The 16,138-nt window shown below is 38.1% G+C and overlaps 2 protein-coding genes and 1 long non-coding RNA gene across 8 annotated transcripts in view; 1 reads left to right on the forward strand and 2 right to left on the reverse strand.

Annotated features, from left to right (window-relative positions):
* The window catches only part of LOC143174245 (uncharacterized), a 50,723-nt gene extending 45,686 nt beyond the window's left edge, over positions 1–5,037 (reverse strand). The window contains exon 1 of the long non-coding RNA XR_012998044.1: positions 4,960–5,037. This is a non-coding gene — a long non-coding RNA (uncharacterized LOC143174245). The remainder of the gene's footprint in view (positions 1–4,959) is intronic.
* The window catches only part of Ror (tyrosine-protein kinase transmembrane receptor Ror), a 316,422-nt gene that overhangs the window by 214,196 nt on the left and 86,088 nt on the right, over positions 1–16,138 (reverse strand). The gene's annotated exons all lie outside the window — the stretch shown is intronic.
* Positions 1–16,138, forward strand: part of LOC116427669 (uncharacterized) — a 59,491-nt gene that overhangs the window by 27,605 nt on the left and 15,748 nt on the right. Inside the window, exon 1 of one of the 6 annotated variants that reach the window (XM_031978285.2) lies at positions 6,107–8,065. The exons of 4 other annotated variants lie outside the window; for them this stretch is intronic. In XM_031978285.2, coding sequence (XP_031834145.2) covers positions 8,020–8,065 — 46 coding nt within the window. In that variant the 5' untranslated portion in view covers positions 6,107–8,019. Of the gene's footprint in view, positions 1–6,106; positions 8,066–12,200; positions 12,908–16,138 lie in introns of those variants that run through there. One more of the 6 variants, XM_031978284.2, reaches the window with a different exon arrangement.

Genomic DNA, 16,138 nt, shown 5'->3' on the forward strand with positions numbered 1-16,138 from the left:
GTTAGAACGGTAATTCAATATTTGATATTAGATCATTATTAAATGATTAATATTTGAATTGACATTTAAATTAACTCGAACAATTTAAGTAATTGGAACTTTTTCTGTTATACAACCCTATTATACAACATTCCTCCATTAAAGCTGTTATGTTAAAAATAAATCATATTCAGGTCACGTCAAATAATTATGTACATTCCTCAATTATGTATATTCCTTAAATATAACTTAAAACATTCTAAATAATAATCCGAATAAACCATCTAGTTAAAATGTATACAATAACACTTCAGTGTCACGAATATTTTTTAGTATTATATGTAATCGGTTATTCAACAGGTTATCAAAACTAGGTTAATATGCATGTAGCGTCGATTATGATCATCGGCTAGGAACGTTTATGGGGCGAGTAGTGGCAGGTCTGACTCGCCGGTACTTACCCACCGCAAATAGACGCCGGCGTAGAGCCGTGCGTCGAGTCCGGCAACGAACTATTTTCGAAACTTGGCCGAACGCGCCAAGTTTGCCCGGCCACCGGCAGTTCCAGCCGCTATCGCGCCGCGAATTTCGCGACAGCTTTCTCCGGATAATTCGCAATAAATTCTCGGGCCGGTGTGCACGCCTGCCCGTCCGCCCGCCGTCGTAATATCGTGAATCATAACAATTCGCGCGGACAAGAAGCGAACGAGGCCGGGCTGCATTTAAACGGGAAAACAAAAACCAGTTTGTTTTTCGATCTTGTGCTTCGACGAACTTTTCGCTTGAATTTCCTTCAAACGGTGATACACTGAATCCTGATACCGGGAAATGAAGACGTGCCGTGAAAACGGGGTAACTAACGTTCATGTGGAACTGATCGCTCAGCTGAACAAGTGACTCGCCGATTTGCGGGATGGTAAGTTTGCGCGGATTTGCCCTTGAACAGGAATATACCTAAATATTTGATATATTACATCTAAGTATTGGATATAATACATTATATTTACCTTTGAAGTTTCATTTGAAATTTGAAATTTTTAAATTTCGGATATCATATCTGAAAATTCATATTTCCTATTCCATATTTAAATTTTCATGTTTCAAATTCCATATTCCACATTCCGCGATTCAAATTTAATTTCACTATTGAAATTTTCCAATTGCTAGATCTGATGGGAAATTTTTGAAACAGAACAGGACATCGTTACGTTTTAACAAAAATAAAAGTTCCCAAAGTTGAACGAACCTCTCAAAATAGCATTCTACAATTCCAATCAGGTGCGTTATGTATGCCATACATTCAAAATATGAGGCCACCGAACAAAAACTTGTAAGTTCCTCCATGCCAAAGCTATTCCTAGACAACCTCAAAACCCACAAACCAACAAGATCAAAGAAATAATAAAATCCCAAGAAATTATCTAATCCGCCAGGAATGCTTCACCCAAAAACTCTCCAGTAATAAATTCGTACCTCTAAAATTTTTCTATCGACGATTACATTCGTCCCCGCCGTCAAATTTCCATCTCGTATTCTCGTGTTTATTTCTTATTTAAACTTCGACGAAGAGCCGCGAGAAAGCAAACAATCGAGAACCGTACCGCGAGACGCGTGGCGAGGAGAACGGGGAAGGGTTAAACGGCGACAAAGAGGGGCTGGTAATAATGGAACCGTTTAAACCGGGTAGAATATTATTCTAGGAGGCGAGGAAACTCGGAAAGCCCGCGATTTTCTCGAAATTTGTTTACACGCCGGGCGAAGAAAAGCTCTGTTCTGGCAGCCATTCTTCCCCCGGCGTGTCCGGTGCGCATCGGTTGTCCCGGTGAACCTCTAGGAGGCCCCAGATGTCGTCTCGATACGGATTCCTCGGGTGTTACGTCCACACGGAAACGTGTGTTCCGAAAGTCAAAACAGTTTCGACGTGCCGGTGAAATGTTGACGTTGCGCCGGGATTTATTAAAGCACGGTCGAGCCTCGATCCGTTCCGACGGTGGATCGAGTTCAAAGCGAACCCCTGGCATCATTTTCGCCGTAATTTTCTTTCGTTCGGTGATCACAGACTGCACGCACTCGGCCCGCGGTAAACAGAAGGAGGAATTCCGATGATGTTTTATCGTTTGATATTATTCGCGAATTCCATCTACCCGGGTTCTGTTTCGAAATTTTCGATTTTTGCTGGTATAGGTTGTACATCGAGATGTTTCGATTTTATTTTTCACCTTTATCACTGGCTGCAATTGGCGTTACCGACTAATAGGGAAACTTAAAATATCTATGAATAAATGAATAAATGAGTAAAATACAGATATGTATAATATGTATGAATTAATTGTTCTTTTATATCACTTGCGAATTTCATCTACTGACTTCGGGGTTGTGTTTCGAAATTTTCGATTTTTAGTGGTATAGGTTGGACATCGAAGCTTCTGAAATTTATTTTTGACCCCATCACCGCTTGCAATTGGTAGTGTTGCTGATTACTAGAGAAACTTCAAATTTGTACGAATGAATAAATAAATCAGCGCGTAGGGTATAAATATGTAAAATATGTATGAATTGATTGCTTGTTTGATTTAATTATTTTATGCTTATTTAATATTTTAATTTTATCTTTGAAATTAACAAAATTTGTTTCGAGTATATAACTAAAAATCATTTTGAATATTCTTGGATCTAGGAATGTTTCTTGATGAATTTGAAAACGATTGAATACTAATTAAACAGTTTTAGAATAACCACAATGGAAACGTTCGTTTATATTTGATAACTACTTAATTAAAAGTAACATGAAATATCCATAATGTATTTACTAAAATTCTTCTATTTGACATTGTAATAATCTATTCTTCTTCAATAATAGATACAACAGTATATCCTATTTTCCTGGAATAACCTGTACCATTTTTAAATAAGAAAGAAATGGCATAATAATAAAAATTTTATCTGTTCAATGTATTACCAGTTTATCAAAGAAAAAAGATTACTTGAACGATATACATAATACATATGACTAAAATGAGCCTTAATCAAATTAGAAAGATTTCATCGACATTCTTAAATACATGAGAAACTTTCCATATTCGCTAACCATTGAAATGCGAGTACAGTTTTGTCCGATAATTCATTCTCGCGCGTATCAAACGCGCAGATATTCAGGTAATTAAATCAGCCCGTCAGAAAACGTGGCAAAAACGACGATATTTCGTTAACAATGGGTCGTAGCTTTTCCCTCGTGCTTTTGACGGACGTGGCAAGGGCGCACTGACACATTAAATGACCATCCGAAGGAAAAACACCGCGCGAACCAACGAATAAAATATGAATTTCCGGTTGCAGCTAACTGCACAGCTGCACGTTCACCTTTGTTCCCGCGAACATTCACTAATTACGAATGAAACATTTGTTATTTGCAATTCCAATGTTTTCAGAATTTAAAAAAAATTGTATGTTCGTTGCTTCGACAACTCAATAATTAAACTGCGAATTTGTTTACGTTACGAGAAATTCGAGAATATAACGTTGCATATAGAAATATATAAAATATCCAAAAAACAGTGGTTGTTATAATATTTAAAAAGAAATATTTTCCAATGTAATTCAGCTTTTCCAATGATATTATTAGAAATTTAAATTTGTATAAAGATTTACAGATTGCTAATAAATTTAATTTTACCGTGTATCGCTTTCGAAATTCTTATACAGCAGAAACTGCGTTGTGTTTCGTGACTATCATAAATTGCCCAAGTTTTACAATAATAAATTACATTTCGAAAAAGGAGTCAATATGAAGTACGATGTTATAAGTATCCGCAATTGGCTACGGAAGTTGTAAACATGATCGTACAATATTGTGCTTATTTGTTTGCTCCAATTACCTTTGTTTGCTAAACATAGCAACATAGTAGTCCATTGTTCCGGATAAAGCTTTACCTAGTTTGCTATACGGAAATGTCAACTGTTCCAGCTATCTTAGTGTTCAACAAACTCACGTAACATTAATGTATCGTTTGTTCAATATCTTAATTGAAAATCACGTTAAAAATTAATAAAATCACTGAATCCTCATCAGTACAATTCGTTCTAATACATATTTTCTATACAACTGTGAATTCTTCCGTAAGTACACGTTTTTATGAATTAATTTGTGAACGTTGAGATTCAATAAAAACTCATTTCTTTTGTTATTAGTAAATATTTACCACAGGAAGCTTATAACAGTAAAAATTTTAAAACCAGACTGTTCAGAATCAGAAAATCATTTTTCCATCCAGATATTATTTCAACTGTTGAAGAGAATCCTGAGTCACGCCGCGTGATTGACATGTTATCAAACCGTTAAATAAGAAAAAACGAATATTATATTCAATTTATGGGTGTAAAAACAACGCCAACGCGAACTCCCTACGGATCCGAGTCTATTTAAAGTGTTCAAGTGGCACGGCTCAGCTTTTTTCGGACAACCCGAAGCGGCTCGGCCGTATCTACACCTGTATCGGCCGCGTAATTTCCAGGGGGTTCTGTTTTCTCAGCGTGCCGCGAAAGCCAGACGCCCTCTGCGTCACGGATTATTTTCAAGCGTTTTTTAAAGCGCTTGACAAAGAAGAGATGCCGAGCATTGTAACGACGCACTTAAATGTTGGTATAAATTATACTCGTACAACAAAATATCATTTCACCCCCTGAATTAATTAAAAAAGAAGTAAATTTTTCAGAGTATCGGAAAAATTGTAAATAAGGAAATTGATTTTTAAGAATGGTCCTTTGTCGAAATTTTATAATTAACATTTAAGCCTTTATATTTTTTCATATTCGTTATTATGGTTTCAAGATCATAATCTTTTGAGTATATGAGTAAATATGTGAAATCTAAAATATGTATTTGAAATAAATTAATTTATAATATTATATAATTGAATATAAAAAAATGAAGGTGTAAAATGTAAGCGATGAGAGAGATAGAGATAACAGGCTTTCACTTACTTGAGGAAAAGCAGCTGTGCGTGGCACGCGCGGATCTTAAGTGTCCCTGCCAAACTTCCGATGCTCACTGTTTGAGAGCTGACGGACAACTGACAGTGAGAACGTGCTCAGGACTTTCCGCGAATTTTATATGGTTTTTAGACCTCTGGTAGAAAGGAACTTCGCAGAAAAAATGATTCGATCTTTGTGTACAGTAACACGATACAATATCAACAGGAAGGATATGTGCAATTATTAAATACATTGAATAAATAACATTTTCCTACTAGAGAAATAGGATAGCTTGGAAACATAATCTCATACCAATAAATCTGAGTAACTATACAGTTTAAATTCTTCCAGTTTTAAATTATTTCCCTGTACCGTTCTTTAAGCTATAGTTTATGACTAACTCAGATCCAGTTTCATTCATTTATACGAAACAACGCTGAGTAAACACAGAACATTGAGCAAAGCTGTTAAATAGCATATTCACTAAAACTTGGGTAGAGGGCTAGAAAGAATCCATTATTTATAGTCTCAACAGAAAGCTGCAGTACTTCACGCAAATTTTCAAATACTAATCCGAGAAGTAGATTTGGAAAATGTACCGCTAAATTAGAAACTATCCTAAAAGAAGAGGATAATATTTTGGATTAACATTTAAAAATTCATATGAAATAATAAGCTTTTCCGTTGCGACTAAAAATAATGCATCCGGTATTCCCAATATTCCAAGTATTCCAAAAGAATATCTTACGCTAGAAAAATCTATTTACGACGTAGACCCCGCGAACTTTCTAACACGAAGGAACCCCATTGCGTAAGTGATAACCTGATACCCGAAACATCCCAGCAGCGAGCCTGAACAGTGTTTGCTCCCTGATTAGAACTGTAATCGATCCGAACCACCAGGCTAACCATCCCCTAGCCTCGTATATAATAGACCCCCGTGGCGGACCAGGCCAGGAATCCCAGCCACCTACAACATTTCAGTCCACACGTGACGAAAGAATCTTCCTTGAAGCTCGGGGCCCTCGCCGCGCTGCCAGCCACTACAAAAGATTTAAATAGTCGCGCGCGCGGGCGAGAATGAACGAAAGGAGAGGGCTGCCAGGCCGAGCGTCCGCGTAGCCATCCGCGGGACTAGTTTTCTCCGGCGACTCAAAACGACCAGCATGCCTCGCTCTTTTACCGGAAACGCTCAGCTTCCCGTGCATAAGGGACGCCGGAATTGGAAACAACGCTCGTAATCCGTTCGCAGTCTTTTTCTACTTGTTCGGGTACGGACTTAAGGGACTCTTTTAATCAGTTTGCTCGCGAAGTGCTTCAGTTGCCGATGCAATGCGCCGTCTTTTTGTGAGAATAGATTCATGTATGCAAGTGGAATTGGTAGATTGGATTTGTTTTGGTGTCTACAACGTGTCCTAGTGCTACGTTCGTTATTCTTGGATAATTGGAACTGTTTGATGTGAACTTTTTCAGTTAGGATCCTTCCTCGTGAAAGCTTGAGCCTTCTTTACTGTGATCAGTAGTTTTGAAGGATTGATGTGCATACCTGGATTTGTTAAATTGAGTGAATCTAGTGTGTGCTGTGTGTTGTGGTGTCGGAACTGGTGGATCCTTCAGCAATGGGACCTTTCGGAGAACTGAAACGGTTTGATATAGTATTTTGATGCAGGCGTAAAGTGATGCTAGCGATTGGCTGAAATTGCGTCGATATTAGCCGGCGAAGGGAAAACTTTTGACGCTAATCTTTTGGTTTAAACTGATTGCTTGAAGCTCGAAGATTTATAGATTGATGCGTAGAAGAGGATTTGTTAAATTTGGATAATACTAGGGTGTCATAGCGTTGGTACAGACTTAGAGGATTAGAACGATCTGGTGTAATATTTTGACGGGAAGGTCAAGGTAGCGGTGAATCAGACCAGCAAAAACAAGCAATACCGGGATTTAGAAGATCTTCAGACGCTGATTACTCACTTGAACATGATTGACTGAACTTCAAAGGCCCTTGATTGTACTCTTATATTGTACCGCGCAATCAAGAATCATAAATTACTCGCTCGACGCTGCAGCAAGTCTGTACAGTTGCCTAATATGGTTAACGTGTACTTAGAAGAATGAATCCTAGAAGATTTACTGATACTCAGCTTTTACTTAACAAAAACAGAAACATCAAATGTTTCAAACTTCAATCTTCCTGAACATCAAAGAGAACGATAATCATTGAACACGCAAACCAGTGTGCCAACATTTGAACGTCAAATCTGAAGTAACTGAAATTCAAAATTACCTAAGGCTAAACTCGACATCGATTAATTCAACAATCGATGAAAATTTCAGACCTTCCAAACCCAAATCTTCTCAACATCAAAGCTAAGGTCAACAATAATAATTTTAAAAATCCCCATTCAACCTACAACTATTCGATATCTCGAAAACTAGGAAACTACGAATCTTCCGAACCCTAATCTTCCTCAACATCAAACTCAGCATCAACGATAGTTATTCTTCGGACTACATTAAACTCAACACCAACATAATCATTCTTCAAACTCTACGAAAATCAACTTGAACAATAGCAGTTATTCAAGCCTCAATTCAACGTACACCTATTTGAACATCTCGAAACCTCGAAACCACCAAAATTCAAAGTCAAAGGGGGACAAGTGGAGCACCGCGGAAAATTCGAGCGCGGCCGATGTGGAGCAAGGACGCTCTGGTACAAAGCTGGTCTGTTCCAACATTGGCGGGAATGAATGGGTTGCAGGTTGGCCAGAATCACCGATCCATTAGCCGAGCGCGCGGCGCGTCGGCCGCGGGATTGGCGTGCGCGATGACGTCCAGGTGCGCCACCGGCCAGCAACCAACCCTTATTTGTTGACGGACCCGGCGCGCTCGGATCATTCGATGATTTTCCGCGGGAACGACTACGGTCGTGCCGTGTATCTGCCGGCGGTAAATCAGGTGTCGCGAGCTCGCCCCGGGCCAGGGTTCTAATTCGCTGGCCGGTCGAGTCGGTTCGAGGCAGCCCCGGGGGCCGTTTCCGAGCGAAGAGATGGACAGACGGTGGCCATTATGCAGAGAAGAGAAAGGGGACGATCCAGGAGGGACGAGAAAGGGAGTATGTTCCTGATGATAATTAGTTCCATTTTGGGGACGGTCACGGTACATGACTGTCCACTGTTTTTGGCATTTTGGGGGTTGCGTCTGTTGCGTTGGATGGTTCTTTAAGTTAATTTGTTATTGAGTTAAAAGACGAATAAGGTGGCAAATGATTGTAGGATGTATATTTTCGTGAGTTTTTATTAGGATTTTGGAAAATAAGGTTTTGAAATTTACTTTTGGAAAGATTTAGAATCTAAAATAGTTGAATTTTTATGTTGTTTTAGGATTTTTGAAGGTAAGGTTTTAAAATTTTCTTTTGGGAGGATTTAAAATCTAAAATAGTTGAACTTTTATGTGGATGATTGAGTAGTAGTTTCAATATTCTCTACAATAGATTCTTATTATCTAGCGAAAATATAAATTCATGTTACTAAATATGGAAATAAAGACTAGTGTAGAAGTAATAATTGAAGAAAATTTTCTTGGAATTACTGCCATTCTCAGCTTTCTACCAATCACTTTATACCAATCATCGCCTAATCTCTCATGCAGCCCAAAAATAACGAAAAGAACCTTCCAGCCCGGGGCAGGAAGCGCTGTAAAGAGGAAACCGTACACTGAATAAATTGCCTCCACGCAACGTTCCAAAACAATACAAACGAAACGGTAGGAAACCGAAAAAAGAGGAACGCTCGGAACGTTTCGCCGGGAGCGTGCGCGCGTACCCGATAATTTAATAATCCCGGCCAATTCATATTTCCCCCGAAAACGAGCCGGGTAACCGTTTAGCGAAGTTGCGAACTAATCACGGAAGAGCATCCGTCCGCTCAGAAAAAAAAGCTACAATTAAATCTCGTGGCGCTTTCGTTCCTGTATTTCCGGTCCGAGCACACGTCCATGCACGCTTTTCAACTCCATCGGAAAGAGGCCTCTCGTCTCCCCACAACGAACAGTGAAAAATGCAGGGAAAAGTAGGGTAAAATGGAACACTAATGTTTTTCGTAGGTACTATTAGGTCGTTCTATTTATTATCTACCATATAAAATAATATTTTATAAAATATAACATTCTTTTAACTGCACAACCTATCGGTCTCGAATAACTTCTGCTAACTAAACTGAAGCATAAAGGTTTACTCTCCTAGGTCCTAATATCGCTCTGTGATTACAAAACGTAGCATGAAAGGAACAACCTAATACTTATGCACTGTCTGTAGTAGATCACAAATTATACCAAACACTTATTAACCAATTAACTACGTTTAACGAGTATACACTTCATCTTAAAGCTTAAAACAATACTAATTCTTTCAACGACAAATTCTCTATTCTCTCAGATAAACATGTAATTCTTCTTTGTTTTTCTTTGGTTCTTCATTACAATATACCCTAGATACATTCATCCTGCGTTTCACAAGTACACATTTCATTTTTTCATTTTATCGTGCACGAAACAAGAGATTTTTCGAACTAAATTTCACAGTTAACAGTTAGGTGTATGTCATGCAACACCAGCTCGATGTGAACTCTTTGTCTACGAAACACATCGGTGTTCCGTTTTACCCTACTCGTCCCTGCTAAAAACAAGAGAAGAGGAAAAAAGAAACTGAAAAAGGGTGCAAAAAATGAGGAAAAAATGCAAAGAACGGGGTGGAAAGAGAGAGCCGTCGGAACTAATTCGAAAAAAACTGCAGGATACGCGCTTGGAACTGCAAGAAACCGGCTTTCATGCTCGGCCTAACAGTGCTTGGCCCGTGAAGACGCTTTATGGAAAAAGTTTTTAATATTCTCTTCTTTCGCCCTCCGCTTCCGCTTCTCCGGCTCCCACAGCCGCCGCCTTCGTCTTCCTTCCTCGTTGCTGTTGGCAGTGGAGAGGGGAAGGGGGGGGGGGGATGAAGACACGATAATGACCACGGGGCACAGGTGGATGCGATTTTCGTTGATAGAATCCGCACGCTTTCCTCTTCGTTTCCGCGAGGAAAGGAGACATCATTCGATCGCGGGGGAAATTTCTGAGGAGCGCGGAACGTGTCGGCTGGAATCGGGATAAGGATTCAGGGAATTATGACTCGCGATATTGAAATTTTGATAAGAATTTAGCTTTACGGTTTTTAAGATTTTTTTAAAAGATATCATCCGATGGTTGAAACCATTCTTCGTTGCATTGGAAGTTTGGAAAGGTTTTTGAGAACTTGTTGAAGCTTAGTTCGAGGTCATAGCTTGAAGACAATGCAAGTTTTAAGCTTGATTGGTATTTTTGGCTGAGTTCAGGTTATCCTTGTTCGCTGTGTTTTATCTTGGAAGTTTTTCTGGTAGCCTTTGAGTTGTAGATTTGCTGTTTTAATGAAGAAGCGGATTTTAAAAGTGTTTGAAAACAAATTTCTGGCTTCTCGATATAAAGAAATTAAAATGAGAAAATTTTATGTACTATTTGGGTTTTATTTTTATTGTAGATTAGATTTCTGTCGACCAATGCAGAGAAACTGAAATGAATTTCACTAAAATTGAAATACCATTTACTAATTTAGACAAATTGGAAAGAATTTGGTTTCTTTTTGTGTCTCTCTCTTCGAAACAAGAGGTTTATTTAAGTTTAATTAAAATTGTGAATCAACTTCCGATTACGCTGTATCGCGCGACAATAGCAGCGTTTTAATTAACCTCGCTGAAGCTTGATAGATTCTTTAGTTACTGCGAGACTGCCTCGGAGAATGGAAGATATCTTTGTGCGTGTGATGTTGTAATAATATCAGTACGCTAACGTAATTATCCGGCGCAATTAATTTTGTTGGAGATTGTTAATGAATAGCAGCGACGCACAGTTCCGTCACGTTGCGCTGAATCGCGAACGTTAAAGTAGAATTTATTCTAGTCCCGGCCGGAGTCGAAGAAGGATACGATGACGGGGACTTTGACTAACTTGTAATTGGTGATTATGAAAGTCGATTCGTAAACAACTTCTGCGTTACAGCGGAAAGTTGTAATTGAAAGCAATACTCGGCAACGAATGCGAGTGACGGAAACGAAAGCGGCGAAGTAAATAAAACGAACGAACCCCTCTACCCCGCGATACATAAATTAAAGAGACGATATGAAATACGACGACATTAATAAAATAAACGAGACAAGTGAAAGACAAATGAGATAAGGCAGACATTTCAGAATAAATAAAATATTCATATTATAGAGATACAAATCATGAATATTCAGAATATAAAAATACTTTAGCATTTTCGTTGAAATATTACTCTAAATGGAATATGTCTAGACCTCGAAAATTTAATTCATTGTGATTTATTTGTCGATTTTATTCAATTCTGAATGATTATAAATAACATATGTATTTAACATGTTGTCAGTTAAATAACTTTGAAGAAGGTATATAGAACAAGGGTAGTAGCAAACGATAAAAATAGTATAAACCCGAATATAGAGGAACAAAATGACTGTCAAAGTAATTTGAGTGTACACTTGGAAGTATGACAAATTAGATGATCATAAATGATCGTAGAGAATTCTAGTCACCAGTGACTAAGTCACTTTCGCAATGATATTGCTCAATCGGATTCAAGGAAAATCCTAATTAAATCCTAATTGTCAAAATAATAAATCTATAATACATAAAAGTACACCCTAACAATTCAAGGAATGTAAATATTAAAAGAAACAATAGTTAACCTAATTAAAGAGTAAAAAGCCATGTAGACAGGCGAAGCTGTCCGAAAGCTGAATCGAAATATTCCAGACGCCAGTGACTAAGCTAATTTCCCAAGAATGTTACTCAATTGGATTGAAAGAAAGTCCAAATTTATTATGAAAACAAAAAATCTATAATATGTAAAAATACATTCTAACAATTCAAAGAATCTAAACACTAAAGTAAACAACAATTATCCGAATTGAAGGGTGACAAGGCATGTAGATAGTCGAAACTGTTCGAAAACTGGGTCGAAACAGTCGGAGTAACAGGGTGTTAGGGTTAATCACAGGTTATGAAGATAGAGAAACTTTCTGGCGGTAGTGTGTGACCGCGTATCGTGCAGCCGGCCCGTTGCACATGCAGTCGGATTTCGAAAGCACGTGACTAAACTAGCAAAATTAGCATACGCCGGGAAAAGCGATCCGGCGCCCGCGAACCGCCAGAAACGATAGTTGACATCGCGACAATGAACCACTCCTGACGTCGAAACCGTGGACAATCTTCCCGTGCTTTCACAGCTCGAAAATAATTCGTTTTGGTTTAATATTAATAAATGCAGAACAGCGAGTGTGTGCAATCGCGCGTGCGCGGGAAATTTGAAACTTCGTGGAAATATTCTAATTTAATCGTTTACTGTGACAATCAGACGAATCTAAATTTGCTACTTCTGTTGGTTTAATGTTATTGGATTGAAGATAACGATTCTTGAGGATTTATAGTGATGAACGATGATGTTAGGATGCTTTTGTACTGTTTGATGTCTTGGTACATAAAGTAATGGTTTTTGAGGATTAGTGGCAGTGAAATGTGTAACGATCTTGGCTCGGTTTAGTGTCTTACGAATTTGGTTTAATGTATTATTACAGAAAAATAGGGTTGAAAAAGTTTTAAATTGATGTGTAGTTGTTAAAATAAAATTAGGTTTAATTGTTGCTGCGGTAAATGAATGAGTGCATTGAAATTTTGAAAAATACTGGGTATAGGAAAACTGAGAATTCTGTTCTGTGTGAAATTTTAGTTTACGTGCATGATTGAATCTACAGGTAGCACGTTCGCGTGTGGCAAGATGATTGATAGTATAAATATCAATAAAAAATATAAATGGATTTCCTAGCAAAAAGCTTAATCTTCGAGAAAACTGAATACGAAAATTCGCTTGGTAAGTTAATACTTAAGATTAATTTCCGTTATAATGAGTCTGTCTATTATTACCATTTTTATATATTATATTATTATAATATGAGTTATTATATTATTTATGAAGCAATAATAATTATTTATGCAGTAAAAGAAAAGCTGTCACCCATTGAAACATTGAATATTATTAAAATCTTGTTGATAACTGTGAAAATGATAGAAAGTCTAAAAGAAGAAATATAAAATCCTCAATATACTGACATAAGTAGAAACAATGAAGAATGGTCAGACATACTAGTAAATAACATTCAAAACCATGTAAATTTTACAAAATTACTAGAATTTATCTAGAGTTGATTAAACAAATTTTATTTCACATATTCCATTTATCTTTGTTGAAACTTGCATTGATTCTTTATATATGGATATTAAAAATTGCATAATAGTAGTTCTCCCTTTTTATATTTTTATTTTAAAAATTTTAATTTGAGTAGAAATGAATAGAAAGAATTCATATAAAATTTTAATTTCTACGATGATTTTGAACAATTCCGACGAATATTAAGCTGAAAAATTGATTATTCTGTCTCAAAGCTGCCTGTAATGCGTCTGAGAGTAGCTGATTAGGTTTCATTAATTGTTCTGGAGGAACGTCGCGCACTCTGAATTAGTAAATTGAAGGTCTTTGTAGTCTCTGAACAGGAGCAGGATTGTAATCTTGCCAAGACCGAGGGAACGCTATAATATTGTAACTGGTGACTAATTTTAGCGACAATGGGATCCGGTTTTTCTCCTAACGCGATTAGTCATCGTTTTACCAGCGACAGAATCGTTGCCGCGTTACGCATTTCATATGAAATTATATAAATAACTGTAACGCCGTATCCTGTCTCCACCCAGATGTTGAAGAGAATATTCAACACATCTGAAACGGATTTCCCAATTATTCAATTAGAAACGAACGAACGCAAAAATTGAATAAATTAAATTCATAGATATTCAATTCTTTCATCAATTTTTAAACAAATGTTCTAATATTCAAATTTTCTTGAGTATATTTTGCGACTGTTCCATTAACTAAATTTTCTAGTTCTCCAATTTCTCACAGGTAAATCTAAGAGTCCAATAAATTCAGAAAATTGTATAACATCTAATAATTTCCAATGAAACTCTTCAATGGCGCGATTGCTATAAATAACGAACGAATACCAACTTCCAAGCCAAGCCTCCTCAAAATTCCAAAATTCCCCAATTTCCCAACAAAACAAACTACGAAAACAGGAACCTCCAAAAACTTCGCACCTCCATCCGCAACTCACAAATCACTTAGTCAACATCTCCAAACTCGACGTTCATTAATCACCAAAACATCGTCCGAAAGAACCGTGACAAATTTCCTGCGCTGGAAACTAGGTAACCAGCTTGCACCGTTCGTCATCTTCACAAATACCTTCCGGCGAGTACAAAACCGGGCGAAAATATATCTGCCGGCCTCGAAACCGCGTTACCGTCTCGCAAAACGTGTAAAATCCTAAAAGGAAAGAAAAAAAGAGCCAAACACAGAAGGAAACCGGAAAACGAATTTTCAGAGAACGAGAACAGAGGAGTGGAAAAAGTATTTGTCTTAGAATATCGTGTCAGACAGATGTAAATGTCATTTGTTTAAGTTCAAATTTAACCCCGTGCCCTATGATTTATTTCTCAACTGTGATCGATACGAAAACTTCGCCAGTAATAATTTATTGAAAAAAGAGAAAAATTCAATGTATATTCTATGTCTACGTTTAGCCTACAATATAACAATTCATAATACAAGAATTGAGTAGTATTTATGTTTGTTAAATTCAAAATATTCACCACGAGTCTCACACTTTATTGTAAGGACAGGGGTTAAATGTAATTGTAAGGTCAGGGGTTAAATGTTTTCCATTGGAAATTCGTAACCTTCGGAGTAAATGTAGGCATAGAAAGAGGATAGAATTCTCTTGTATTTTTATTGTATTTTGTAAATTATTAAGAATACAATAGTTTTAACGTGTACAGTCATGGAAGAAATTATAGGTCAAGGGTTTAATGAATCATGCAACGCATAACATATAAAAAGAAATAAAAAGAAGCCAAAATAAAAGAATCAAGAAACTATCAAACGTTAAAACAATTAGGATGGAAAAAGCAAAAACGCATGAACATATATCCATCAACCCCTAAACTGCATTAACGTCTCCCAAACCACGTACTGTCACAAAAGCAAAGCAAAAGAAGTGTGAAAAGGGAGCAACCGAAGAACGAACAAATTTCAAAACATCGAAAACAGAGGATGGAAAAAGTGCAATACGTAAAAATATATTCGCCGGTCCCAAAGCCACGTAACATTTCCCAAAACACGTAACATCCCAAGAGAAAAACGAAGAGACTTGAATAACCAGCAAACTTGAAAAAGTCAAGAACAGGGGACGGAAAGAGTGCAAAACGTGAAAATATATTCGTCACCCCCAAAACTGGATTGTCTCGCAAAACGCGTATCATCCGGAAAAGAAACGAAAAAAGAGGAACTCATAGAAAAAAGCGAAGAAAAGCAAAGAACGAGTTTCAAAAGAACGAGAACGCGGTGTGGAAAAAATACCGAAAGAGAACTACTGGAGGGTAGAACAAGAATTACCAGGGAAGCCCCGTTCTATTTTCACGTGTCGCGCTTTTTCTCGAGAACCCGGGGCTGCTCGCGCCCCAGCTGGGTCTTTAGGAAACCTAACTCGCTAACGAAACACGCGGAGAGCCGATGATGCCTGGTGCCAGTGGCACCGCTGCCGTTAGCTCGAATTGCCGCTGCAACGTGACCCTTTCGCCGGTCTTTTGAATTCCGTGCCGGATCGTACTCCCGCGTCAACCGTAAAAACACCGGGCTTTTACGAGACGCGCGGCCGGAAACGCCGAAAGCGGCCGCTCGTTGCGGAGACGGAAGGGAAATACGTTGTCTCTGGACTGTTCGAGGGACGAACGGGGAACGGGGCGGGTTTCGCCGGGGTTGGGACAGGGTTGCACCCGGTCGTTGCACACGCGATCCGAAGATGGACAAACGAAACGCTTCGGAACCGCATTTTAACGACCCGGCTTTGATACTCCGTTTTTCGGTGGGCGTCTGTGCGCGAACTGAAATTCGGTCCGACTTTTTTTCTCGGCGCGAGACTTGACGCGCTCTTGTTGTGGAATTTCCTCTTTGAACGTTCTGCCATGGGCAAATAAATAGGAATGGTGT

The sequence above is a fragment of the Nomia melanderi genome, chromosome 1, assembly GCF_051020985.1.
Source record: "Nomia melanderi isolate GNS246 chromosome 1, iyNomMela1, whole genome shotgun sequence".
NCBI classification, from domain to species: Eukaryota; Metazoa; Arthropoda; class Insecta; order Hymenoptera; family Halictidae; genus Nomia; species Nomia melanderi.